Source organism: Zalophus californianus, chromosome 16 (assembly GCF_009762305.2).
Source record: "Zalophus californianus isolate mZalCal1 chromosome 16, mZalCal1.pri.v2, whole genome shotgun sequence".
Taxonomy (NCBI): Eukaryota; Metazoa; Chordata; class Mammalia; order Carnivora; family Otariidae; genus Zalophus; species Zalophus californianus.
In genome coordinates this window covers 61,626,421-61,652,361 of record NC_045610.1, presented here as the reverse complement: position 1 = coordinate 61,652,361, position 25,941 = coordinate 61,626,421, and the positions used below count along the sequence as shown (strand labels likewise).

General features: G+C 60.3%; 3 protein-coding genes across 12 annotated transcripts; all 3 read left to right on the top strand.

Annotated features, from left to right (window-relative positions):
* The first annotated feature begins 976 nt into the window (after positions 1–976).
* PYCR1 (pyrroline-5-carboxylate reductase 1) lies at positions 977–5,323 on the top strand. 3 transcript variants are annotated; one of them, XM_027626162.1, is made up of 8 exons: positions 978–1,051; positions 1,442–1,574; positions 1,823–1,893; positions 2,623–2,802; positions 2,993–3,211; positions 3,386–3,478; positions 3,644–3,807; positions 4,463–5,323. In XM_027626162.1, the coding sequence occupies exons 2-8, from the start codon at positions 1,508–1,510 to the stop codon at positions 4,626–4,628; spliced, it is 960 nt and encodes a 319-aa protein (XP_027481963.1). In that variant the 5' UTR covers positions 978–1,051; positions 1,442–1,507; the 3' UTR covers positions 4,629–5,323. The 3 variants fall into 3 exon arrangements, with proteins under 3 accessions (XP_027481964.1, XP_027481963.1, XP_027481962.1); XM_027626161.1 differs by having other exon boundaries at positions 2,990–3,211; XM_027626163.1 differs by lacking the exon at positions 1,442–1,574 and having other exon boundaries at positions 977–1,051; positions 2,990–3,211.
* A 4,897-nt stretch (positions 5,324–10,220) lies between these two features.
* On the top strand, positions 10,221–19,507 carry MAFG (MAF bZIP transcription factor G). Of its 6 annotated transcripts, none has more exons than XM_027567495.2 (3): positions 10,221–10,296; positions 14,480–14,542; positions 14,648–19,507. In XM_027567495.2, exons 2-3 carry the CDS (start codon positions 14,507–14,509, stop codon positions 15,098–15,100), a joined length of 489 nt encoding a protein of 162 aa, XP_027423296.1. In that variant the 5' UTR covers positions 10,221–10,296; positions 14,480–14,506; the 3' UTR covers positions 15,101–19,507. The 6 variants fall into 6 exon arrangements, with proteins under 6 accessions (XP_027423296.1, XP_027423300.1, XP_027423297.1 ...); XM_027567499.2 differs by lacking the exon at positions 10,221–10,296 and adding an exon at positions 10,835–10,853; XM_027567496.2 differs by lacking the exon at positions 10,221–10,296 and adding an exon at positions 10,943–11,447.
* Positions 19,508–19,598: 91 nt separating this feature from the next.
* On the top strand, positions 19,599–25,853 carry SIRT7 (sirtuin 7). 3 transcript variants are annotated; one of them, XR_003515387.2, is made up of 11 exons: positions 19,599–19,723; positions 19,794–19,931; positions 20,056–20,160; positions 22,228–22,298; positions 22,397–22,469; positions 23,146–23,244; positions 23,316–23,552; positions 23,694–23,774; positions 23,940–24,046; positions 24,497–24,582; positions 25,205–25,853. XR_003515387.2 is itself a non-coding variant. In XM_027568378.2 (10 exons), the coding sequence occupies exons 1-10, from the start codon at positions 19,631–19,633 to the stop codon at positions 25,398–25,400; spliced, it is 1,200 nt and encodes a 399-aa protein (XP_027424179.2). In that variant the 5' UTR covers positions 19,599–19,630; the 3' UTR covers positions 25,401–25,853. The 3 variants fall into 3 exon arrangements, 2 of the variants coding, with proteins under 2 accessions (XP_027424179.2, XP_027424180.1); XM_027568378.2 differs by lacking the exon at positions 24,497–24,582; XM_027568379.1 differs by lacking the exons at positions 24,497–24,582; positions 25,205–25,853 and adding an exon at positions 24,154–24,447.
* Positions 25,854–25,941: the final 88 nt, after the last annotated feature.

Sequence of the window (25,941 nt, the reverse complement as noted above, 5' to 3'; positions counted from 1 at the left end):
GATCACTACCCACCCCAAGCACCTCTTTGGGGAGGTTTACATGTAAACCTCCTACGGACGGAGGCTATGGCCTCCGTCATGCCTGAGCCGGGTTGGAGGGGGGGTGGGGGGGGGAAGACTTGCAGAGAAAACCCCAGTTGGGAAAAAGAGGGTCTGGATCTCAAAGGGATTGACCTAGACCTCCCAGGGGGCCCCCGATTTTGAGATTCTGAAAAGGCTTAGGCTATCCTCTCCAATGTCCAAGCTTCTCGGTACAATAAACACATTTTAAAGTGAGAAAACAGTATCAAAATAGTGTTATATTTGGGCGCCTGGGTGGCTCAGTTGGTTAAGCGACTGCCTTTGGCTCAGGTCATGATCCTGGAGTCCCAGAATCGAGTCCCGCATCGAGTTCCCTGCTCGGTGAGGAGCCTGCTCCTCCCTCTAACCCTCCCGCCTCTCATGTACTCTCTCTCTCTCTCTCTCTCATTCTCACTCTCTCAAAATAAATAAGTAAATCTTTAAAAAAAATAGTGTTATATTTTAAAATGTTTCCATTCTGCAAATTGTTTTCAAGCCTCCCACAAAGAAAAAAAAACGGAAAAGAAAAAAAAAAAGAAAAGCAAGCAAGCAAAAATATTATACAGTTTGGGCTTCTCCAAACAGTTTGATCAAGTAACAGCTAGCACGGGCCACGCGATTGAGGACACCCCCTGGCGTGCCCGTGTGCGCGTGGCCCACTACCAGGCCCCGCGCGGGCAGCCTCCGCCCCGGCCGCTCCTCGAAGGCCCGCGCCAGCCGCAGCCCCGGCGAGCTCAGTCCCCACGCGCGGTCGCGGGGGCGCGGACCCGGGGCGGGGGCGCAGGGAGGCTGGGCCGGGGCGGCGGGGGCGTGAGCGCCGGGCGAGAGGATGATGCAACCGCCCCGGCGCCTCCCGCGCCCCTCGATTGGCCGGCGCCTGGCGGCCGCGCCGCCCATTGGTTGAACAGGCGGGGGCGGGGCCGACGAGGCTCGGGTGCCGCGTGGCGGGCGCGGCTCCGCGGTTCCCGGGCGACCTGCGCGCAGTGAGTGGGTGAGTGGGCGCCGAGCTGGGGTCAGGTGTGGGTGGGGGCGGTGCACGGGGGGAGGCGCATCCGCACACCGGCTCCGGCCTGGGGGTGAGGTGGGGGGCTCGGACGTGGGGGGGGCCTCCGGGCTCCGAGCCGTCGCCCCCCGCGGCCGTCCGACCCCTTCCGGAGGCCGGCACGCCCCTCCCTGTGTCCTCTGTCCCGGACCGTCGGGGGCAAACTGTGAACGGGGAGACTGGAGTGATTGCCACGTCGGAGCGGGCGGGCGGCGTCAGGGAAAGTTGAACCGGCCGGGATGGCGGTGGGAGCGCGGAGATGGGCGCGGGGCCAGCGGCTAGGCCTGGCGCTGCCCGCCCAGCTTCTTGCTCTGGATCCTGCCCCATCTCGCCCCGCAGCTGCCCCTCCAGCGTCCCCCAGCGCCCGTGCCAGCTGCGAGGGTTGTGGGCGGGGCCCCAGACAGCATGAGCGTGGGCTTTATCGGAGCTGGCCAGCTGGCCTTTGCCTTGGCCAAGGGCTTCACAGCTGCAGGTAGGCCCTGCAGCCGGGAGGCCGTGGAGTGGGCAGGGGTGGGCCATTACCCTTCTACCGGCTGTGGGTGAGGGACGGGTCTGGAAAACTTGCCCTGTTTCAGTCCTGTGGGAAATGGCAGCCTTGGGATGTTTGGGGTGGGGTAGGAACTGCTCTCACTCTGGGTGGCGGGATTTCCACTCTCCGTCCTGGGGCTGTGATGGGGGAGACCAGGAGAGGCCTTGAGGAAGGATCTCTGTTACCCACAGGCATCCTGGCTGCCCACAAGATCATGGCCAGCTCCCCAGACATGGACCTGGCCACCGTTTCTGCCCTCAGGGTAGGTGCAGAGTGGAAGGGGACAGGGAGGCAGTCCCTGAAGGGGCTCGTTGGTGTGTCCGGGGAGAGTGTGTGATAGCCTTGACCCTGAGGGCCCCAGGTGTAAAGGGCCAGTGGGAGACACCATGCGACCCCCCCGCCATGAGATGCTGTAGCGTCCTGCAGACCCTGCCTCCTGGCCTGCTGGTGGCCCCCCTTGCTCGGCTCTTGGGCCCCGGGTGACAGGCACACATGCAGCTGGTGGGGAGGGTGTGCCGGACTGGAGTGGGGTTCCCCGAACGGAGCCTCCACAGGGGCTGTGGGAGCCAGGCAGCTGGGACCACAGTGTCAGGGCCAGGTTGAACGCATCTGGGGACTGAATACAGCTTTGGTTTGCCACAGCTGAATCAGGGCTCCAGATGTCAAGCTGGGAACCTGCCACCCATAACACCACTCACCCCTGGAGGACGGTCGCCCATGGTGGGGTGGATCAGGGCCGTGGCATGGATACATACCCCTTTTCTGTTTGCAAAAGGGACGTATTCCGGAGCGGAGAGCTTCTTCTACCTCAGGGTGGGAGGGGTGGCTGGGGGCTGTCAGAGCTCCATGCCCTGAGCCCCCTCTCCTGACTGTCCACGGTTCTCAGCAACCTCTGTGCTCTTCTACGTGTGGGGTTCTTAGCTTGGAGAGGATACTAGGGGGGCCAGCCAGCAACGCCGGCAGGCTGAGCCCACGTTGGTGCTCCCTGCAGAAGTTGGGAGTGAACCTGACACCCCACAACAAGGAGACCGTGCGGCACAGTGATGTGCTCTTCCTGGCCGTGAAGCCACACATCATCCCCTTTATCCTGGACGAGATTGGCGCTGACATTGAGGATCGTCACATCGTGGTGTCCTGCGCCGCTGGGGTCACCATCAGCTCCATCGAGAAGGTGAGCGCTGTGGGTCCAGGCCAGTATGCTGCACAGTGGTCAGGAGCTCTGGCTGTGAAATGGGCACATTGGCCCAGCCCACAGCAAGAAGCCAGGAAATGCTCAGTTGCGCGAGTGCGTTCAGTCATGCCTCGCACACTCTGCTGGGCAAGGGGCAGTACAGAGACACAGCTGGTTTCTCCTCCAGAAGCTGACGGCGTTCCAGCCAGCCCCCAAAGTCATCCGCTGCATGACCAACACACCGGTCGTGGTGCGAGAGGGAGCCACCGTGTATGCCACGGGCACCCACGCCCAGGTGGAGGACGGGAGGCTCCTGGAGCAGCTCATGGGTAGCGTGGGCTTCTGCACGGAGGTGGAGGAGGACCTGATTGATGCCGTCACGGGGCTCAGTGGCAGCGGCCCAGCCTACGTGAGGACTGGGGATGGGCGGCCACTGGTGGTGGTGGACAGTTCCCAGGCCCTTGGGGGCACATCCTCACCCTGCTCCCTGCTCTGGCCGCTGTGGGCAGAGCTGCTGGACCCACTGTTGCTTGGAGAAGGAGGAAGGGCCTAGGGCCGGGGCTTAGCTGCCTTCTCCCTGCAGGCATTCACAGCCCTGGAGGCCCTGGCTGACGGGGGAGTGAAGATGGGGCTTCCCAGGCGCCTGGCGGTCCGCCTCGGGGCCCAGGCTCTGCTGGTCAGTGTTTTTCCCGGTCCTTTGGTGGGAGCCACTCCTTGCCGGGCCGGATGCTGTTGCAGTGGGGGCGGATGGGTGGAGAATCAGCGGGTGCACGGGGGCTGGGGCTGGGGGCAGTGGCCTGCAGGCCGGAGAGGTACCCTGCAGCTGTTCGCTCGGCTCTAGGGGGCCTCCAAGATGCTACTGGACTCGGAGAAGCACCCAGGCCAGCTCAAGGACAACGTCTGCTCTCCTGGCGGGGCCACCATCCACGCCTTGCATGTCCTGGAGAGTGGGGGTTTCCGCGCCCTCCTCATCAACGCCGTGGAGGCCTCCTGCATCCGCACACGGTGGGCCCCCAGTGCTGCCTCGCACATTCTGCTCAGCCGTTCCCTGAGCAGACGTTTACCGAGGCCTGGCAGGGGCGCCCCCAGGGTCATAGCTTATAGCCCCCCCCCACCAGCCATTGTCCCATGGGGACGGGCTGCCCTGTGGGCCCACGCTGTGCTTCCCACAGAGTGTCACCCCCTGCAGCCCGCACACCAGGGTGACCATCCAGGCCGGGGAGGCAGGCCAGTGGGAAGCAGAGGGAACCCCTGTGGGCTGGGTCACCCCTTCCTCCCTGCCCTCCTCCTGGGGAGATTCGCCAGTCAGCCGGCAGGAGGCTCCGCTGTGTGCGTGCGCTCGCCCCCGCTCTGGGACAGCAGAAAGGAATTGAAGAGGCCGGTCGGACAGCAGGGTTTGGTGGCTCGGCTTGGAGCCGTCGTCCCGTGAAGGGTTCAGGGGCTGGGGCAGCCAGTAGATTTGGTGGCCCTGAGCTGATCTGAATGAGGTGAGGGGCGGACAGAGGGCCGTGTTGGGGAGGGGTGGCTAGCAGAGGGAGCTGTGGTGGGAGGGACAGCAGAGTAGCACCCAGGCCAGCAGGCGCTCCTCCTTCCCTGGTGGACAGATGGGCCCAGGAGGGAGGCAGAGCCCGGGAGCCAGCCCTCTTCACTGCCTCCCCAGGGAGCTGCAGTCCATGGCTGACCGGGAGAAGGTCTCGCCCGCCTCCATCAAGAAGACCATCCTGGACAAGGTGAAACTGGAGTCCTCTGCAGGGCCCTCACTGACCCCTTCTGGCCACTCCAAGCCAGTCCCCCAAAGCCTGGCCCCAGCAGGCAAGGAGAACTGAGGTGTCCAACATGCTCGCCAGGCTGCTCCCCACCTCCTCCTCCCTGCTGGGCTTGGGACGCTTCTGTGCTGGCCGTCCTTAGCCCCAGGCCACACAGGGTGTCCCCACAGCAGCCCGCTGCCCGCCACGCTGGTCAACTCAGGGGTCAGCAGGGGTTGTAACCAGGGAGGGGCCACATCACTTCCCAGCAGGAATTTGTGCAGTCACTGACTGCTTCCTGGCCCAGAACACAGATGGATTCTCCGACCTCAGCGACCCCCTTCCTCTGCCCCCAGACCAGGTCAGGATCTCTTCTGGAGTTCAGGAGGCCTGGGGGTCTTAACTCCCCATGGTCAGCTGGCTTGGGGCTTGGCCCCTCCTGAGTACAAAGGTCAAGTTTCCCTCCCCTGCCCCCCCCCCCCCGCCAGGAAGGCCAGCCAATGAGGAAACCCCATCCCACCCCGGCCTTTTCTCCAATCTCCACTTGGGGGTATGCCGCCTCAGTGTGAGAAGGACCAGAGGGTCCCAAGTGTCCTGAGTCCGGTGGGCAGGGCCACGGCCGTCAACTCCGCCTTATCCCCGTTTGGCATTTGAGAAAAGGGCTCTTTGGATAGTCTCAACTTCTGAGGTCCATATCTCCCATTCCCCACCCAGCTTACAGAACCTGTCACTTCTCTCCCTAGACTTTTAGATGAAATACATTGGTTTCCAACCCAGTGCCTTGTTTTGAACTTCCATCACCCCGTGTGGAGGGAGGGCCCCAGCGGCCCTAGAGGGTCCTTGTTGAGTGTCATCTTAGACACAGCCAACAGGTCCTAGAGCCCTTTATTGCAAGGCATCCTGGCTGCGGGGGACTGAGTCTCAGTGAGCACAGGTAGAGAGAGCTTCTGGGGAAGAGTGTGGTGCTTTGGGCCTCAGTCACGAGGCGGGACCCGAAGCTGGCTCCGGAGGCTGGGCTTCGCATGCCCTGCTGTGTGAGGGGCCCAGCCTCTGTACCCTCCACACCTCCAAGCTTAGCGGGGGCAGATGTCCCCTCCGCTCCCATGGGCAAGGGCAGGTGAGGAAGGAGCCCCCTAGGGAGGTATATTAGGGCTCTCCAGAGACACAGAACCAGCAGATGTGTATATATCTGGGCCTGGAGGGCCTGTGTCCCCCCTGTGTGTGCAGAAGTGGGCATGAGGGTGGGCAGTGAGCAGCCAGAATCACCTCTCTCGGACAGAGCCTTGGCAGCCTCTCTGGGGAAAAAAATGTTCCCAGAAGAGGTCGGGCCACAGGCCTGGCCAGGACCAAGGCTGGCCTCCAGACACGCCGTTCAAGTCAAGGCTAGTCTCGCTGAGCACTCACTGTTGATAGGACAAGGGGGCATGTGGCCCCCACACGCTCTGGGTCTGAGGGAAGTGAGCAGGTGGATCTGAAGTGTGAAAAAGGCACGTCATGGTGTTGGAGGAAGCACAGGGGTCCAGACAAGCTTTGCAAGGAGGCTTTACTCTGACCCACGAAGAATGTACTGGGTTCCAGCAGACGGGACCTGTGAGCTATCAAGCTGTGGTTTCGGCTCAAGCCAGAGTTCCACAGGTGGGGAAGCAGGAGAGCCTGATGGAGCCTGAGGAAGGGGAGTGAGCTCGGCAAGAAGGCTGCAGAGGTGAACGAGGCCTGAGTGTCCCACGGGGACAGACATCCAGGGCCGCCACTGTAAGCATGAGCACAGACCGCCCTGTGGGAGGAGCAGGGACCTGTTTCACATGGGTGCAGGGCAGGCTGAGAACAGAGATGGGCCTCAAGGGCCAGGGGCTGCAGGATGCTAGCTGGGAAGCATTGCGATGCGACCATCTAGAGAAGCCACCACAGGGGTCCCAGTGAGGAGGGTCAGTTTGGCATGCCTTCCTGGCTGCCGTCGCTGCCAGTTCTGACACCTACCAAGTGGGGCATGAAGGAACTTCCTGCCCTTTGCCCAGTGGGCCGGGTGAGGCAGGTGGAAGAACCAGCTCCCTCTGCTTGGTCCAGCTTCTGCCTCAGTTTTCTAGTTGGAATTTTGCCCTAGGCTCCTGCCTGCCTGGATGGGACCCTTGCCCTGCTTCTCTCTGCCAGTCCTTTCCTGTACCAGGCTGACGCCTGTCCCGTGGCCCTCATGAGAGCTGGGCTCAGGCTCTGGAACAAACAGGTCGGCAGCCCTTGGCCAGACAGAGAAGGGAAAAGTCCATCCTAGGGGGACCCTGGCATGGGCCTCTCTCTCTGCCTGGACCCCTGTGGGAGTAAGGCTAGTCAGTCCGTTTGGACACCAACCACATCCCCTTGTGCCCTGAGCCTCCTTGCAATGTCAGTTTGGGGGCTGGCTGAACTCCAGGAGAAGCCAGCGGGGCCCCCAGATCTGCCCGTGGAGGGTGCAAGCTGAAGAGGGACATCTGGGAGGTGCCAGCAGGAGGGCAGTGGCCAGCTGCAGTGGGAAGCAGTGCACTGGAGGCCCAGGGAAGGCCAGGCCGGACCAGAAAGCCAGGTCTTGGTGTCTCCTCCCAAGAGGCAGCTCAGAAGCTGGTCATGGTGATGCTGCATGGACCAGCAGGGATGCTGAAACCTGTGGGCCTCTTTCCTTGCAGTATCACTCCCAAGCAAGGCTGCAGTGCTGTTCCTGGGTGGGGGCCAGCCAGACTTAGGGCAGGTGAGACCAACCACGGACTCTCTTGGGCTCTCCAGCTGGACCCAGAGACAGACGCCGGAGGCTTGGCTATCTTGGGTGTTTCAACATGGCACGTCCTCTTTCCTGATGGCCTCCCCCAGACATGCCAACAAACCAGCTACCTGTTACTCTGCAGGTGATCAGGACCCTGTTCACATACTCTTCCCATGCCTCTGAAGAAGAGTCTGGGGTGATGGGGCAGCAAAGGAGCCTGGGTGGTCTGGAACATTGCCCTCCCCACAGGTCCCAGAGATTAGAAGGTGGGCAGCCCTGCACCCCCATCACATGTCCGGAGGGCTGACCTTAGGGCCCAGGGCCATCTGTTTGTAGGAGGCAGCCCTCACACCCACACAGTGTCACTGGCCTCCAGGTGAGTTGGGCCCTAATTCACTTCCCACAGACCTCTCTGGTGGCCCTGGGTGGGCGCAGCCTCACGCCTGCCTGTCCCCTCTTCCAAGATGGAAGAAGTGGCCAGGTGTGTACCCCGTGGGGGGGAGGAGAACAGCAGCCTGACATAAATCAGCCTCTCAGTCACCTCCCACGTATGAGTGGCAGCCAGACCCCATCCTGTGAGGGTTGAGGAGTTAGGGGTGTTGGGGGCATGAGGGGACTAGCCAGTGAGCTTCCACCCATGGTGGCTCCCAGCCCCAGGGCCAATCACCTATGTTTCCTGATGGCGGTGTGGTTCCGGCCTGAGCTGGGTAGCACCAAGTCAACCCCATGTGGCCTGCCAGGGTCCTGCTGTGTGGAGCGGCTCTTGAGGCCCAGCAGTAGCTCAGGCCCTACATCCCTATCAAGTGTGATCAGGAGAACAGAGCTGGTGGTGCTGGTGAGGAGGCTGGAGAAGCTGGAGCCCACAGGACTGCATTTTTGTCCTCGGGCAAGCCTCTGTAGTTCTTTATATTTGGTTGACTTTAAAAGTCATGCCCCTGGCACCTGGCTGGCTCAGTGGGTACAGCATGCAACCTTGAGGTTGTGAGCTCAAGCCCCACCTTGGTTATAAAGATTACTTACAAATAAAATCTTTATTTTTTTATTTTTATTTTTTTAAAAGATTTTATTTATTTGATAGAGACACAGAGAGGGAACACAAGCAGGCAGTGGGAGAGGGAGAAGCAGGCCTCCTGCTGAGTGGGGAGCCTGATGCGGGGCTCCATCCCAGGACCCCGGGACCATGACCTGAGCTGAAGACAGACGCCTTACGACTGAGCCACCCAGGCGCCCAAATATTTATTTTTTTATAGCTTTTATTTATTTGAGAGAATGAGCGAGCGAGAGAGAGAGTGAGCACAAGCAGGGGGAGTGGCAAAGGGAGAAGCAGACTCCCTACTGAGCAGAGAGTCCAATGTGGGGCTCTATCCCAGGACCTGGGATCATGACCTGAGCGGAAGGCAGACGCGTCACCGACTAAGCCACCCAGGTGCCCCTACAAATAAAATCTTTTTTTTTTTAAGATTTTATTTATTTGACAGAGACAGACACAGCAAAATAGGGAACACAAGCAGGGGGAGTGGGAGAGGGAGAAGCAGGCCCTCCAGCCGAGCAGAGACCCCGATGCAGGGCTCGATCCCAGGAACCTGGGATCATGACCCGAGCCGAAGGCAAACGCTTAACGACTGAGCCACCTAGGCGTCCCCCTACAAATAAAATCTTAAAAAAAAAAAAAAAAAAGTCATGCCCCAGATATATTAAGGCCCTGGAGTACAATGTCATGCCCTGCCCTTAAAGAGCACCTTGGGATAGACAACCACACACAACCCTACAAAGCAGGGTACAAGGCACGGTGGGATGGAGAGGGACGTTCCTGGAGGCAGGCAGGGGGTCCTGCCGGGGCCCTTATGCCCCTGGCTTTGGGGGCCTCCGTGGATGGCCTTCATCAGTCAGTGGCACTGAATTCCCACAAAGACCCGGCCGCCGCCTGTCCCTCACTGCTCCCTCTGCCAGCTCACCTTGAGTCACACTGCCCTGCCTCGCGGGGTGACACCCTTCCTGGCTCTACACCGGAGAAGGGAAGTCCAGGACTTGGGAGTGGGAATGGGATAGCTCCAGTGCCCCCAACTCCCCCTGGTTGCCTCTGTCTCTGGGAATTTTGAGTAGCATCCAGAAGTCCTTACAGAAGGGGCGGGAGCAGACGCGGGCTCGTGGGAACGGAGTCCCAGACAGATGTGGATGAAACAGGAAAGGTGCGGCGGGCACATCAACTATTCAACAGATGTTTACGGTGCAGTCCCTTCCGCTGCCCCAGGCCTCATCACTAACGTGAGGTCTCGGGGCGGTGGGGAGGACACACCCCAGTCCTCGCAGGACCTTGGCGGTGGCCCTGGCCAGACCCCACTCTGAATCCTGGACAAGGCTGTCGGGTCCTCTGTGAACCAGGCCACGGCTGCCCGGTAGGGCCGAGGTCGGCTGGGCAATTACGCGAGGTAACGCGCGCAGTGCCCGCCATGCGGCATCGGAAGCACCTCGAGGACCCTCTCCGCGATGCGCGGGGACCTCAGGGCCGCACCGGTCCCGTGGGTCAGGAAAGCGGGACACGCGCCCCCGGGACCCCCGGAGCCCCCGTCTCGCGGCCCGGAGCGTGGCCTGCCGAGGAGCGCGCGCCCGGGGCCAGTCCCGCGAGACCCCGCTAGGGCAGGGCGCGGCGCGCGGTGCCCGGGCCACGGCTCCGGGCGCGCAGGCGCAGTGCGGGCGCGCCGCGCCGCCGCCACCGCGGCCGCCGCAGCCGCCGCCGCCGCCGCCGCTCCTTCCCCTTTAAGCCCCGGCCGGCCGCGTCGCCGCTTCATGAATGGAACCCACGTGACCAAACATCATGTGACGTCTGTGGAGCGGCGGCGGCGGCGGCGGCGGCGGCTGCGGCGGCGGTTCCCGAGCCTGGTCCGGCCCGGCCTTCCCAGCGCGCTCGGCCCGGCCCGCGCAGGCGGCGAGCCCCCACCCCGGGCCCGGAGCCCCCGCGCGGCCTCGGAGCGCCCGCCCGCCCGCCCCGGCCTCGGCCCGCCCGGGCCCGCAGTGTGGTGGGTGAGTGCGGCGGCGGGCCGGGCGGGCGGCGGGCAGGGGGGCTCTGGGCCCGGGGTGGGGGCGGGCGGGGCCGCGGCTCCTCCTGGCGGGCCGGGGAGGGGCGCGGGCTGCGCGCTCCTGGCTTTGGGTTTGCCCTGCGCCCTCCTGGCGGCCCGTGCCTCGGTTTCCCCGCGGGTCAGGAGCAGCTCCTGGCCCTTGCGCCGGAGACGCTGGGGGTGGGTCGCGGGGGACGGAGGAGGGCGGGGCGGGGCGTACGCGGGGCTCTCTCGGCGGAGCCCCGGGCATCCTGGTGGGAGGGGCGGCCGTGGTGGCGGGAGGAAAGGGTGGGGTCGAGCGGGGCGCCTAGGGCTCCGCGGAAGAGCCTCGGGGCCCCGGCTCTAGCTGCTGATTCATCAGGTGTCTGTGTCCGCCTCCCCGGGCGCAGGGGTCCTCGGCGGGCCTGGGGGGGGGGAGGGGGCGGCACGTGGCGGGGCCCGGAAGACCCTGCTCGCGCCGGCTTCGCTCCGACACACGCGTGCCAGAGCCCAGAAGGAGACTTGCTGAGTCATCAGCATGAGGTCACTCGATGCTCATTCTGATGTCTGGGGCGGGGGGGATTTGAGCTAGGGGCCTGGGGTCCGAAAGGCCGGGAGATAAGAGTAGGAGGGAAACTGAGGAAGGGGCCAGGCCCAGGGACTGGGGCAGAGGTTCAAGTTTGGGCTGGTATGTGAGTTGAAGGCAGGGTGGGTGAGGAGAAGGTGGAGGGGCCTTGGTGCAGGTTTTCTTTCCGGGCAGAATGTGAAGCCCCTGGCCTGCCCGTCCCATCCCAGGCATGTCTTCTTAGGCAGTGGGTCCCTGACCAGCGTCTGGGACAGTTCCCCAAACTGGGAAATAGTTCTCTGAGTGAGAGGAGGGGAGGAGCTTAGGGAGGCCGTGCTTGCCAGACTGGGAAGCAGGCTTTCCCTGTGACTGGTCTGGTTGGCTAGGCTGGGCAGCCCCTGGGCGGGGAAGAGAGGGATACACCCCGGCCAGAGAGGGAGTCAGTGGGAGAAAAAGGGGTGCCTGTACTCAAGTCCTGGAGGACAGTGGACAGGGCAGGGGAAGCAGGTGCAGCTCTACCAGGAAACTGCCAATGAGCCGAAGCAGCAGGACTTTGACATCTGGGGAGTGAGGTGTCTGGTGAGCAGGCCCTGCCCCTTTTGCCGCCTGGCCTTGGGGTATGGGGCAAAGCTGTAGGTGGCGGTGGCTTTGAGGGTGCCTGGCCTTTGGGGCATGGCTGGTGGGCTGGTGTGGAAGGCATGGAGCAGAATAATGCAGTTCGCAATCACCCTAGAGTTGTCCCACTTGAGGTTGGGGCTCTGTGCTGTGTGGGTGTTAGCAAGGACTGTGGCCTTGGTGGGTGTCGGGCCTCTCGGGGGTGACAGCCTGAGGGTGGTGTGGCCTGAGCTACCTTTCCTGAATGTGTGGGTGGTTCCTGGACTCCAGGAGTAGGGTGTTTTGTCTCGACCAGAGCTGACCATTCTTGCCTAGGGGTTCGTGGCTAGGTCAGGCTGGCCTTGTGGTTTGCCTTCGGGGGCACCCCTTCCCCCCAGCACACACACGCTCTCATAGATACTTAGCCTTGGGCTTGTAGATGCCAGATGTTTAACACTTCAGCTGATCTTTTGGCTGGAATTTTATATCTTAGGAAAGTGCAGATTCCTGAAGGGGGTACTTGTTTAAGTCTTCTCATTTATTCTTAGGTGGAAATTAAGTTTTCGACTTTTTTCAGAATGGCTTTCCGTGGCTGAGGGATTTTGCAGGAGGTGGTTCTGAAGGGCAGGGTGGGAGGAAGGTCAGGCTAGGTTGGGGCTATGCTGTTTGGGAGGTTTGGCCGCTAGAGTTTGCAGGCCAGGAGAAGGAGCAGGGGCTGACTGTCTTGCCTCTTGCCAAGTGTCCACAGCCTAGAGTCTGGGCCCAGGTAAGGGGATGGAGCTGTCCGAACCTGTTTTCCCTTCCCAGCTGGCTGTCAGCCTGAGGGGGTGGCCCAGGGTACCTTGGTGATTTCAGGCCCGTGGGGCTGTCCATGCCTTCTCTACTAGTGTGGCTCAGCCTCTGGGGAAGGTGAGCGGGAAAGGATGACTGGGCCCCAGCTCTGGACCGGTCTTTGGGACTGCGAGAACAGGAAGCTTTTCCTTAATCCTGCCTCCTGGATACCCTGCTTCTGCCTTCTAGAGGTGCCCTGAGCTGTCTCTCTCAGTCCATCCCCAAAGGCTATCACTGTCACATCTGTGTGTGTTCCCAGGTGGGCAGAGGCCAGGTCAGGAGGCTGAAGCCCTGGCTCTGCTGAGCCCTGCCCCCCCCCCCGCATGCACGCGCGCCCACGCACACACACTCACACACACTCACACACACTCACACTACACCTTTGATTAGGAGGCGAGTGGCTGCACTTGTGCTGAGTTCAGGCCTTCTGCAGAGGGTGAAATCTGTCGAGGAGGCACTTTTCAGCTCCCAGCCGCCACGCTCGGCACTTTTGTGTGTGATCTCTTCAGGAAGTCGCCGTTGTGCTCAGCATTCAGGGATGGAGGAGGGAGGATGGCTGGCGGGCAGAGCTGGTGCCAGGACTTCTCCTTCGGGCTGACAATGGAAGGACCCATAGGAGTGTCCCTGCACCCCGACTCAGACTCGAGGCTGGGGCGCCCCTCCAGCTCGGCCGTGAAATCCTGGCCCCCAGGGTGCATTTGGGGCCCTGAGGATCTTCTGATCTCCAGCTACTGTCTTCTCCACCCTCTGCTCCGGAACAGCCGTGGGACTCCAGCCTCAGGGCCTGCCTGAGAGCCTTGGGTGACCTGGCTGGCTGTGGTGAGGCGCCTCCGGGGCGAGGCTAGGTGAAGTGGCGGCTCTACCCTGGAGCCACCTTGCACCTCCACCTCCCTAACCCGTGCTTTATCTCCCCAGTGAGGGTCAGAAGGCCCCCCAGCCCAGAATTGCCTGCAGCGCTTATGACCTCCTGCAGCAGGGAGGCCGTGGTCCGACTTTTCCTCCGGCCATTTACCTTTCTGCGCCTAACCTGGAAAGTAGGGGGCTGAAAGGGAGTGTCCTTGCCTAAGGGTTTGGTGGGGGCTGGCTGAGTCAGAATTGCAGGATTAGGTGCGCAGAAATGCCCGTGGCAGGGCTTGAGAAAGCAGACAGTGAGGGCCCGGTGTGGGAAGGGCAACTGAATGGGTGTGAGGGGGCCCTTTGGTCCACCCCTCCCCAGGCCCTTTTGTTGCTGTTCCCTGCGCTGTGGGCAGTGACCCCTGGCTGGGGCCGGGGGCGGGGGGGGGGGACAGGATGGGGCTGAGCAGGCCCCCTGGGTGGCCAACCCGGCACTCTTAGGAAATAGCATGGATGGGGTGGGGCAGGGGCACAAAATGCCGCAACCCAAAGCCACAGGAAGGTTGCTCCATCAGCCACGGAGGTGGGCTGAGCCTGGCCTCTGCTGGGGTGCCTGCTACCTTGGGGGTGGGGCTTCCACCAATGCTGAAAACAGTTGAGCTCTTCAAAGTGAAAAGTTTGTGGGAGAATCAGGACTCTCCTGCATCCTCCTCTTGGCCTGAGTCCCCACTGGCCCCTAAGCCTTCGTGGGGACAGGGCCAGCTAAGGGGAGGTGGCCATAGGAGGTAGGGCCCTGGAGTAGGCAGGTGCAGGCTCACTGGCCCCAGCCCTCACCTGCTGTTGGCCAGGCCGGCCTTCCTGGCCCTAGCAGTGCTCTGTTTAGGCTGTGGGTCCCCTGGGGCTGTGTTGGCTGGCAGCCTTGGGGAGTGCCAGGCCAGGCTGGTGAGGGAGCGGGAGCGGGAGCAATGTGCTGAGTCAGCATGACTCGCCAGGAACAGCCATGCTCCGGGGCGCACACTGGGGTTATTTTTAAAGCTCCCAGCTTCCTTCTAGGCTGGCCCTTCCTGCATCCCTCTCATCCCTTCCCAAGGCCCTTTTCTGGTCTCTGCCTTTCTAACAGCCCTTCCGTTCCCCTTCCCCCCTCAGACCCACTGGGTTCCCTAGGGACAGGCGGACAGGGAGCAACCTAGCCGAAGGGTGGCAGGTGGTCCTCAGGGCCAGGTATTGGGAATGGTGAGATGAGAGGCGAGGCTGGGGGCTGGGCCCCTTCCCCAGGCTCTTTGTGGCCTGTAGAGGGAGAGGGGAGTGGTCTCCAGGGTCCTGACCTCTGCTCCCTGTCTCGCAGAGTGCCTGCTTGCTGTGCCCCCGGGTTATGACGACCCCCAATAAAGGAAACAAGGCCTTGAAGGTGAGCGGCCGGAGTGGGCGGCGCCTTGAGGGGTGGGGCGGGCGGCGGGCCACAAGGTGGGCAGTCCCCCCCGAGCCTTGACCTCGTGCACTGTCCTACCCGCAGGTGAAGCGGGAGCCGGGCGAGAATGGCACCAGCCTGACTGATGAGGAGCTGGTGACCATGTCGGTGCGGGAGCTGAACCAGCACCTGCGGGGCTTGTCCAAGGAGGAGATCATCCAGCTGAAGCAGCGGCGGCGCACGCTCAAGAACCGCGGCTACGCCGCCAGCTGCCGCGTCAAGCGGGTGACGCAAAAAGAGGAGCTGGAGAAGCAGAAGGCGGAGCTGCAGCAGGAGGTGGAGAAGCTCGCCTCGGAGAACGCGAGCATGAAGCTGGAGCTCGACGCGCTGCGCTCCAAGTACGAGGCCCTGCAGAACTTCGCCAGGACCGTGGCCCGCAGCCCCGTGGCGCCGGCTCGGGGCCCCCTCGCTGCCGGCTTGGGGCCCCTCGTCCCTGGCAAGGTGGCCGCCACCAGCGTCATCACAATAGTAAAGTCCAAGACGGACGCCCGGTCGTAGGGACGCGCGCTTGCCTGGGCGGGTCTGCAAGGGGCCGTTAGGCGCATGGCGAGTTTGGCAGCCCTGTCCCCTTCTTTCTCCTCTCCTCTTCTTCCTCTCCTGCCTCCTCCCTTCCCTGCAAAGCACAACCTGCACCCCAGGGGCGCTGGGCTGAGCCCCTTTGATCTCGTCGTTGTCATCGTGTTTTGTACGTTGGGATTGGTCAGTTCGGCGGTGACGTGCGGTTGCCCCAGTCCCCCTTGTACTAAGGCCGTGCGGGCTTGGTGTCCAGAGTTGGCCCTGTGGGAACAGAGAAAGACCGAACGAGCGCGGGGGGCGCGTGTGTCGGAGCAGGGAGGGCTGCGGGGCAGGAGGGGCTGCTGTCCGCCCCCAGGTGGCCCCCAGGCCCTGACAGCTGCTGGCTGGCAGCGGGCTGTGGTTCAGTGCGGCCAGCGGGCGTAGATGGGCTCTGCTCCGACGAGTAGGGTGTCCTCGAGGGCCCGGGATGGGCGGGCCGCCAGCCTGGGCGCTACAGGCGCTGGGAGGGATGGGGCGTTCCGTGGCTTTGGGCCAGGGGCCGCGGCGCTCGAGCCCGACGCATTGCACTGAACAAGACCAAATCACAGGTTGTGAGCATACGTGAAGGGTGTGTCCAGTGTCCTGCGATGGGTCCCGTGTCACTGTTTACATGACCTGTTTGTGTGGTTACATAGCCCTTTATTTAAAAGAGAGGAGTTCCTTTTACAAAGTTATTAAATTATATGTTTAAAAGCTAAAGAAAAAAGAGCTGCAGAGTATTTATAAAACTGTCTTTTTAAAAAAAAAAAAAGCAAGCAAGAACATTTGACCGTATGTATGGACGAGGAAAGAAAGTATAATAGAAACTTTGCTAGTTTAACAAAAGAGAAAAGCAAACAAACAAAAAAATCCCTTTCTTGTAAACTTATGGACAAGTCTTTGTGGCTGTTGGAGTTTAGTTTTTATATACACAGAGTTATCAGACGTTATTTATAAAACTTAGTTTTAAAAAAGACAAAAAAAAAAAAAAAAAAAGCCAAGCCGTGAGCGACCACAGGGCGCGTCCCGGCGCCCTTTGCTATCTCTTTTGCAATTGTACCGAAAGTGACTTACTCCTTTGCCCTTCCTGCTTCCGTCTCTTGCCGGTGCCGTGGTGTCGTCTGTGCCTGGTCTTGTGCCGCGTCACGTGCTGGTGCTTCTGGTGACCTTTGACCTGTGGGTGTCACTTCTTGTGTCTGTTAATCCCGTGTTCGTTTTTTGGATTTGGCTGTGTTTTTGCTTCTGCTGGCTTGCTGGGCCTGGACTGGGGTGCTGGGCAGCGCCTGCTCCAGCAGAGCTTGGGGGTCTGCCCAACAGCCCAGCCCCTTCTGCCTCGGTGCCTGACCCAGGACCCCAGAGGATCAGATAACGGGGCTCTGCCGCTCTCACCTCTGCACAGCCTTGGCTTCGCATGTCTGTGTAAGGCTTGGGCTGATCCAGTGGCAGGGCAGGTGAAACGAGGGGCCATCCCAGAGCACCGCCCCCCCCCCCCCACTGCTTCCGTGCCCACGGCCTCTGGCCATGGCTGGCAGACTTGCAGGGACCACAGAGTCACTAGGTGCCCCCAGGTGTCTTCCTTTTGGCCTCTAGTCAACACGTGTGGGCTCTGGCCGCTGACCCCAGCTTTGTTCCTATGGGCTTCACGTGGGCCTCATCAGGGGAACCCCAAGGCCCATGTGGGAGTTTCCAGGCCTGCTGCCCACTTACCCCAGCAGTGCTTCCATGCCGTGAAGGAATGCTTCCCAAGCAAAGCCAGGTGGTTTTGGGGCGCGTCTGGGGTGGCCCCTTCTCCCTTCCTGAGGGCTGGGGTGGGGGGTCTCCACCAGTGCCAAACAAAGGCTGTGGTCTACAGGGCCAGGTCCTGTCCCTCACCTTGCCCTGAACATGCTCCACCTCTTGGCTTTGGACCTCCTGTCGCCTCCCTTTGGGATCTGTGTCTTCCAGGGATACACTGCTCAGCTCGTGGAGGTGCTTCTCTCCAGGGCTGAGCCCACCTCCCCAGGGCCCCTCGGCAGAGGCAGCTAGTCTTCCAGACTTGGCTCCGGAAGCTCCTCCTAGGCATGAGACAGGAGCTGCCTGCAGTGCCAGCCCTCAAGAGGCTACTGCCCTGTCTCTGGCCACATGGGCCTCAGCCTCCAGACCTTCTCCTGGAGGTCGCTGGTTGGCTTCTCTGGGGGCCCTGAACCCTGTAAAGCACAGACGTGTGGGCTGGTGAAAAGAAACTCAGTGCGGCCTGGCAGGGTATAACTTCGTGGGCAGCGGGGTTTTCATCTCCAGGGTACCCATGGGATAGGAGCGGGGACATGCTCCTGTCATGTGGATGGGCTTCTCTTGGCCCTAGATGCCCCGTCGTTCCTGGTTGTGCCGGGTCAGCCTGCAGTGGAGATTTTGACCGTTGACTCTCAATACTTAGTGGCTTCCTGCCCCTCCCTGCTGTGTGGCTTTGTCTACCTAGGGTCTAGATGAAAGTTGTTGATGTTGGTTGTAGCAGCACTGAGTTGGAATCGCATTGTAAGAATCTCTGAAGAGGGGGAGAAGCCCGTGCCCTCCGTATCCATTAATTACGGTCCCCACTTTGGTGCTGGCTGGGAGGTAGTCGGCCATCTGCCAGGCTGGAGACCTGGAGAGCAGAGGAAGGAGGCAGGTTTGGAAGGTGAGAGGCGAGTTGGAGGGTGGGCACAGGTAGAAGAGAAATTGCAGGTCTGGCTGAGGTAGTAGAAGAAGCTTCTGGAGTTAGTGAGGCCATGCTTCCTTTCAAGGTCTTTGGATTTGGAGCAGCTGTTCCTTGGGTTTGGGGGAACATCCCGTTCCCATCAAGCCGGCCCCACGGGGCCGCTCTGCACTCTGCCCCTTTCCCCCTTCGCCTTGGTTTCTTGACAGTAGAGCCTGTGTCCACACGTGACTGGTTTGGTGTCTTTCTGATTCTTGTTAATTCAGTTTTCCTACTGTGAGGGTGTTGTGTTCTTTTTCTCCTCGGCTTTTCTGACACAGTAAATCGAGGGCTTTGGCTGAAGCCAAGTCTCCCAAACTTGCCCGCTAAGTAAACCGTGGTGTGCACCTTCCTTCCCATCTCGCCCTTGCCCTCCACTCCTCCCTTATCCCAACACGGACACTCAGATTTCAGAGGAGAACCCTGTGGGAGCAGGTCAGTTCCTGCCCTGAGTATGACCCCAGGGAGACTTCGCTGAGGCCCTGGCTGCTGCCACTCTCGGTGGCACTGCTGTTTGTACAGGTGAGAAGACACGGCTGCTCAGCTGTGTGGGGTGCTGGTTTCTGCCGGATGCCGGGTCTCCCCTGGAGGCTCTTCTGCTCTTGGTCCGCGCTTCTGGTCTGTGTGTGCAACTCTGACCGTCAGCAGCAGCCCCTGTGGTCGGTGCCTGAGCCCACGGCTCTGATCGGCCGCAGCCTGCTTTGGGACAGGTGGTCAAGCCCCCTCCTGTCCCCGTTGCCTCCCTCTCTGAGGTGGCCAGTTGGCTAAAGCTCCCGTCCACAGCTGGGAAGCCCAAGCCACAGCCTCTGCAGCACCATTTCCGCTCCGGGATCTTGTAAGTTACTTTTTTAGGCTGTGGTTTGGTGAAAGGAACCAACACAGTAACGATTTTTTTCCCCCCAGAAGCCACTGACTAATTCTTTTTGGCGCGTTATTGCGTTCCTGTTGGCTGTCTAGTTTGGGAGCAGGTGGGGAGAGGTGGAAGACACACAGAGGCAGGGGTATGGCCTGTCCCGCTTCGGGCCTGTGTGTTTTGAGCGTGTGCTGTACCTTTGGGCCAGTCACGCACGTTTCCACCCCAGGCTGGAGCAGCGCCTTGGTGCGTGGGTGTCTGGCGAGCCCGAGCTGGAGTGTAGGAGAGTGTGCCCCCGATGAACTGCGAGGGGACAGCCCCTCCAGCAACCTTGTGTCCCAGCCCCTCCCTTCTCCCCATCCCCTCAGTTTGCTACTCCCTGAAGCCTTTAACCAAACGGGAGTGGGTACAGAAAGCCTTCTCCTGGCATCTTAGGGCAACAGGACAAGGGCTGTCCAGTGTGTCCAGCTCTGGTGCTCTCCTGGCGCTGAGCGGCTGGGTCCAAGCAGAGTTGATCAGACCCTGCCTGTCCTGCCTAGGGCTGAAACCAGGGGGATGTGGCGGTTCCCTGGGACCTGCCGGGGCTGTGGCAGGGGTTGATGAAGATCCAGGTGAGGAGGGGCCTCCCTGGGGCGGGCCTCGGCCTCAGTGCCCACCCTGCCCTGTGCAGTATTTATTGCTAAATTATTGTCCAGGGGGGCGGCACTGGGCCGGACCCCGGGTATTTATTGCTGTACATAGTGTATGTTTGTGATATATAAGGTTTTCTTTATTTTGTATATGATCAATAAACACCTTTTAAAGAGACTGTCAGGTGCTTCCTTTGCGCGCTGCGCAGGCGGGGCCGGAAGGGCGGGGCGGGCCTCGCGCGCATGCGCTGCTGCGCGGCCTGCCGGGAGGCGGAAGCGGAAGCGCGGATCTCCCGGGAGCGATGGCAGCCGGGGGTCCCAGCCGCTCGGAGCGCAAGGCGGCGGAGCGGGTCCGGAGGCTGCGGGAGGAGCAGCAGCGGGAGCGCCTCCGCCAGGTACGCCGCCGCCCGCCCCGCGCCGCGCCCCCGGCCCGCGCGGCCCTCACCGCCCGCCCCGCGCCCGCAGGTGTCGCGCATCCTGAGGAAAGCGGCGGCCGAGCGCAGCGCCGAGGAGGGCCGGCTCCTGGCCGAGAGCGAGGACCTGGTGACCGAGCTGCAGGGCCGGAGCAGGCGGCGCGAGGGCCTGAAGCGGCGGCAGGAGGAGGCGAGTCTTGCGGCGCGCCCGGGGCTCGGTCGGTGCGGGGCTCGGTCCGCGGACCCCCGGGGCCGGGCCTCTCGCCGGGCGGGGGCGGGGGCGGGGCTTAGGACCGGCCTCGGCGTCTCGGCAGGTGTGCGACGACCCGGAGGAGCTGCGGAGGAAAGTCCGGGAGCTGGCCGGCGCTGTCCGAAACGCCAAGTACCTGGTGGTCTACACCGGCGCAGGGATCAGCACGGTAGGGCGGCCGCGCCCCCGGCTCGGCTCCCCGGCGGACCGCGGGCGCAAGGGGCGGGTGTGGGGCGCCCCCTTCTGGGTGACTCGCCCCAGGACCGAGCGGAGCCTTCTGTCAGTACTGATTCGCAAAAAACTCCCTTTACAAACAGTCCTGATGTTCTTTCTGCAAGTTAATTTATTTTTAAAAGTCATTTCTACAGCCGATGTGGGGCTGGAACTCACGACCCTGAGACCGAGAGTCTCACGCTCTTCCGGCTGACCCGGCCAGGCGCCCCGCTGGTCTAATCGTCTCTTTTTTTTTTTTTTCTTTTCTTCTCTCTTCTCTTTTTAAGACTTATTTATTTATTAGAGAGACAGAGTGCGTGCACGGAGCACACTCTCAAGCAGACTGCCCGCTGAGTGCGGGGCCCCACGCCAGGCGGGGCTCGATCCCACCACCCTGAGATCAGGACCTCAGCTGAAACCGAGAGTCTGAGGCTTAACGGACCCGGCCACCCAGGCGCCCTCCCCCCGCCCCCAAATATTCTTTCTTAGAGAAACTCGAAATGACTCCGCTGGAAACTTCGGTGGGGTTTGAAACTGCCAACTTTTTAAACGTTTGCAGTTTTTGTGATACATATTTAGAAACAAGAAAGGAAGAGGGATAAAACAGGACATAATACCTCAGTGTTTGTGGGCACCTCCTCATTTGAAGTCAAAACGGTTCATCACTATCCCAAGATTATGTGGGCAGAGCTAAGCGCAGAACTGTCTCCTGATTCCTCATTCGTTGTGTTTTCTAAACGTTGAAAGAAAGTAAGTAGAAAGCAAGGCAGTAAGAAGTAGAGTACACCCGGTGAAGGAGAGAAATGCGTTGGGTTTGGGCACGTTTTATTGAGAGGCTGTCTTGGACCATGGAATATGGTCAGCTTTGAGAGTGCCATTTGTCTGCTCAATGAGTGCGTGTTGAGTGCGACTCACACGTAGGCCAGCAGAGGTGAACCCTGAGGATTTCTGTCCTCAGGAAGCCCGTCAGTGATGAGGATATGGCATGTCAGCAGATAGCTAAGGTAAAGCTGGCTGTGCTAGGTTGCTAGAGGGGAGATGCGCGCACACCCCCTCAGAGCTGTGAAAGCCATCCAGTTGCTTGTTGTGCAAAGCAGCATTGAGGCCAGGCCTTGAAAGCTGAGTAAGGTTTTATAGGCAAGGGTGAGAGTAAGACCCTCCAAACAGGGATGAGCTCAGAGGCCCAGCAGTGAGATTGTGTAAGGGGCACTGACTACCCTGACTTGCAGACCCTGGAGCCCTGGTAGTGGGGTCTCCTCCTTGCAGTCACATGTGTGTTCCTGTCATCTGTGGGAGTGCTGCTCTGTAGTTTGCTCTGAGCATTACCGTTCTCATTTCTGACATTCCTCTTCAATGTGATTCAGAACCACACTGTCCAGGGTGGGCATTTTTCTGAGCTTAAGCTACGGGGAGGAGACAGGGCTCCCCAGAAGGCAGGTCACTCACAGCCTGGGGAACACAAGACTCCTTGATCCTGGCACACCTTCTGTCTTCTCTCATGGTGACTTTATTTCACTGGGTTGAGAACTAGAGAAATTCGTTGGTATTTATCTTTGTGAAGGCAGGGCAGGAAACACTATCCAGATGTAAGAATCGGGACGGATGAGTGCTCCTACCTGGGGTTTCACCATCTACTAAACTTTCCCGGAGCACTGGCTAGGCCCTGGAGACCCACAGATGAGCCTGACCGGTCCTCTCCCTCGGTTTAGAGGACAGGTGTGGCTGCAGAGCCCAGGTTGTACTCTGTGCTGGAGAGGTTCCCAGAGGCGTTAGGACTCCTTGGAACCTGGAGGGATGAGCTAGACCAGGTGGGAGCAGGGGTCTGAGCAGAGGGAAGGAGCCGCCCTGTGTGGGTTTAGGCAGGTTGCACTAGGAAGCGCTGGGCCTCTGGAATGAATAGAGGCCAGTGCACAGACAAGCCTGGAACACGTTAAGAGAAAAGTTTGCTTTTCACTCTTGCGAATTTTGCCAGTTCCTACAGTGATGCATTGTCACTGGGTTTATTTTCTTTCTGAATGTGCAGGCAGCCTCTATTCCAGATTACCGGGGCCCTAATGGAGTGTGGACACTGCTTCAGAAAGGGAGAAGCGTTAGGTAAGCAGCCCAGGGCAGCCTTCCCACTCAGTCGAGCAGAGGCAGCATGGGCCTGCCCTCACAGCTCCCCACACCTGTGCTTCCCTTCCACCTGGCAGTGCTGCTGACCTGAGTGAGGCTGAGCCAACCCTCACCCACATGAGCATCGCCCGCCTACACGAGCAAAAGCTGGTAAGAACCTGGTGCGGCTAGCAAGTATGTGGCTAGCAAGTATACTTGCTGGGTGCCTGATGCAGAACCTGGAGAGCCACCTTCGTGCCCAAATAGCAACTGCATCGTGTCTCTGTCAGCCATTGGACCCGTGGGATGAGCGCTTACCCAGTGTTTTAGACTCCTGGCTTGAGTGTCTTTCAGGAATCATGTATAGGGTCTGCCTCAGGCCCAGAGCTGCTGGTGGCTCTTTCTCCCCTGTGTTTCTATCACATTGTCCACACAGATCTCAGAAGCCACCTAGATAAAGGGGAAGCTCATGGGAAACCTTTGGGGACCCTCTGCTGAGTACTTTCAGCCAAGTGGGGAAGGATTCATCCTCCCGGTCCTTCGGTGACTTGAAACCTAATGAGCCAAGAGAGTGTCAGTCTGGGCCCTTCCCAGCTGAGAGCAAACACCTGCCCTCCTAGCTCACCAAGTGCTTCAGAGCTGTTGTGGGCAGCCTGGGGCCCTTCCCACCGAGGGCCCTCCCAAGTTGTGCTGGGGCCGGCCTGCCTCTCTCGTTTTGCCTTTTAGGCTTCATGCAGGGTTGGAGTCGCCCCCGACTTGGGGGCTCTGGGCGGGGTTAAGGATGGTGTCCCTGCTGAACACAGTCCCCCACAGCCCCCTTGCTGCCTTGCTCTTGTCTCCCGTCCAGGTGCAGCATGTGGTGTCTCAGAACTGCGATGGCCTCCACCTGCGGAGTGGTCTGCCTCGCACGGCCATCTCCGAGCTCCATGGGAACATGTACATTGAAGTGAGCGGTCCCGCTGGGATTCGGGGGCCTGTGCGGGCCATCGGCTCCTGCTCACAGTGCTCTCTCCTCAGGTCTGTACAGCCTGCACTCCCAACAGGGAGTACGTGAGGGTGTTTGACGTGACCGAGCGCACCGCCCTGCACCGGCACCAGACGGGCCGGGCCTGCCACAAGTGCGGGGCCCAGCTCCGGGACACCATTGTGCACTTTGGGGAGAGGGGGACGCTGGGGCAGCCTCTGAACTGGGAGGCAGCCACTCAGGCTGCCAGCAAAGCCGACACAATCCTATGTTTAGGTTCCAGTTTAAAGGTACGTGAACAGCACCACGGATGGAATGGGAGGGGAGTGAGCCTGCCAGCCCCTTGCCAGTTCAGTGTTAGACCCTAGCTTCCTAGAGCTTCATTCCCCATTGTGTGTGTGGTGTTTTTGTCTGTCCGTCCATTCCTACAGGTTCTGAAGAAGTATCCTCGTCTCTGGTGCATGACCAAGCCCCCCAGCCGGCGGCCCAAGCTCTACATTGTGAACTTGCAGGTGAGTTGCGCACCGGGAGATACCTCTTTAGATCTGGACCTTAGAACAGGAGAAACAGAGTTCCTGGGACGTTGGTGTCCTGAACTCATGGGCCACAGAGGTCTGGCTGAGAAAGGGCCATTGGGAGGAAGTGAGGTGTCCTCACTCGCCTTCCCCTGTCCCCAGTGGACCCCAAAGGATGACTGGGCTGCCCTGAAGCTTCACGGGAAGTGTGATGACGTCATGCAGCTCCTCATGGATGAGCTGGGCCTGGAGATTCCCCCCTATAGCAGGTGAGGGGGGCACGGGTGCATCCCCCCCTTTTCCTGCCCCTGTGTGGATGGGCCATGTCTGTCTTTTCTCGTGAACTGAGCATAGAGAATGCTCTGAGTTGTTGCAGATGGTGTCTGAGGTGTGACTGCAGCCTGGTGGCCCCCGCAGGGAGCGGCTGAGGCATCAGCTAGGGCGCCCTGGCTGGTGTGACTCCCTGCAGGGAGAGGGGATGTGCCAGTGTGCACCTGGAGAGTCCCCCTTCTACCTCAAGACAGCCTGGACGGGAAGGTGCCTTGAAGGGACGTGGTCTCGGCAACTTCAGTCAGACAGAATCTTGGTGCACTTGGTTTGGGGAGCTGGCATACTTTGGGGAAGCTTAAACTGTACCTTAATACAGAATTTGTGATAATTTAGACGTGGTATATGTATTGAGTAAAAAGTTTACACTTTCTTTCTCTGTGAATTTTCAGGGTCTTATAGGGGAAATCAATAACTTCTTTTAATCAAAGGGTTCAAGAATTAAGGATCCCTTCACCTTCTGGGCCTGGCAATTCTTGTATGTTATGTTTGTGGTGTTCTGTAATGTGGGCCTATTGTGTACTGTACTTTTTTTTTTTTTTACATTAACTTAGCTCATTTTCTTTATCAGTGCTTATCTGTATCTTAAGTTTATAATATGTGGTTCTACATCTCAGTCAGACACATGATCTCTTCATGGTGTAGTCTATAGGCCACACCTCCCTAGTCAGCTGGCCTTCCCCCCCCTCCCCCCCCGCCCCCATCAAGTCTTGCAGTCTGGGAAGAGGGAGAGGGTCTGGTCCACCTGCCCCTGGCCATACAAGTGAAAGGTGGGGTCCAGCGTTACTAGTGATTCACCCCTCTTGGGGCTACTGCTGCCCCATCCTGGGTGTGCACGCCCTGCTCCATCACCAGCAAGGACACTGAGTTCTGCAGAGGCTGAGCTAGTGTGAGTGCTGACCTTTGAGTTACTCGGGGAGCTTACCCCTCTTGTAGCTGTTCTGTAGCTCAGGAACAGTGGATCTGCCACTAAGCAAAGCCTGGCCACAGTTAAGACAAGGGGGAGGGAAGCAGGGCGACCTCAGTCAGCTTTCCCGCCCTGGGGCAGGTTGCGCCAGAGGCTCCCAGGCATGCCTGACCTAGCTTTCCCTTTTCGGTAGGTGGCAGGACCCCATCTTCTCCCTGGCGACTCCCCTATGTGCAGGTGAAGAAGGGAGCCACACACGGAAATCGCTGTGCAGAAGCCGGGAAGAGCCCCCGCCTGGAGACCGGGGTGCACCACTTAGCTCAGCCCCCGTCCTAGGTGGCTGGTTTGGCAAGGGCTGCACTAAACGCACAAAAAGAAAGAAAACGTAACCTGGTGCTGGACAAGAACAATTGGCACTTTGCAGATGATGGAACTCTGATTCAGGGGCAAGGCCAGGACTGCCCCCTGGTCCTGTGAGCATCCTCCCGGGAGGACTGCTTAGCCCTTGGTCCTAGCGGGAGCCCCTTGCACTGTTGTGGCCGCCTCGAGCATGGGCCTTCGGAGGACACCTGGCCTGTCCAGCCTCTTCTTAGAGAGGTGGCAGCCATGCCTTTGTGCGAGAACAGAACTCGGGTTATTTCACAACTGGCCAGTCAGGAGGAAGCACACGGCTGCCTTTCCTCCTTCACCGGGCTAGTCTCAGGGGCCTCAAGCCTATTTCTACTGCTTCTTACTAAAACACGGTGACTTTATAGCAACTTTTTCTGAATTGGGCTTGCGGCAGAGGGGTGGTTTTGAGCCTGGGCTCTCAGCAGGCCTTTTTGTTATTAAACGTCTTTGCACTGTCTCGCGCGTGTCCTCGAATGACTGCCCTGCGGGGGCGGAGACGGACGCGGGCGCTCCTCGGGGGAAGCGGTTGGAGCCCCACGT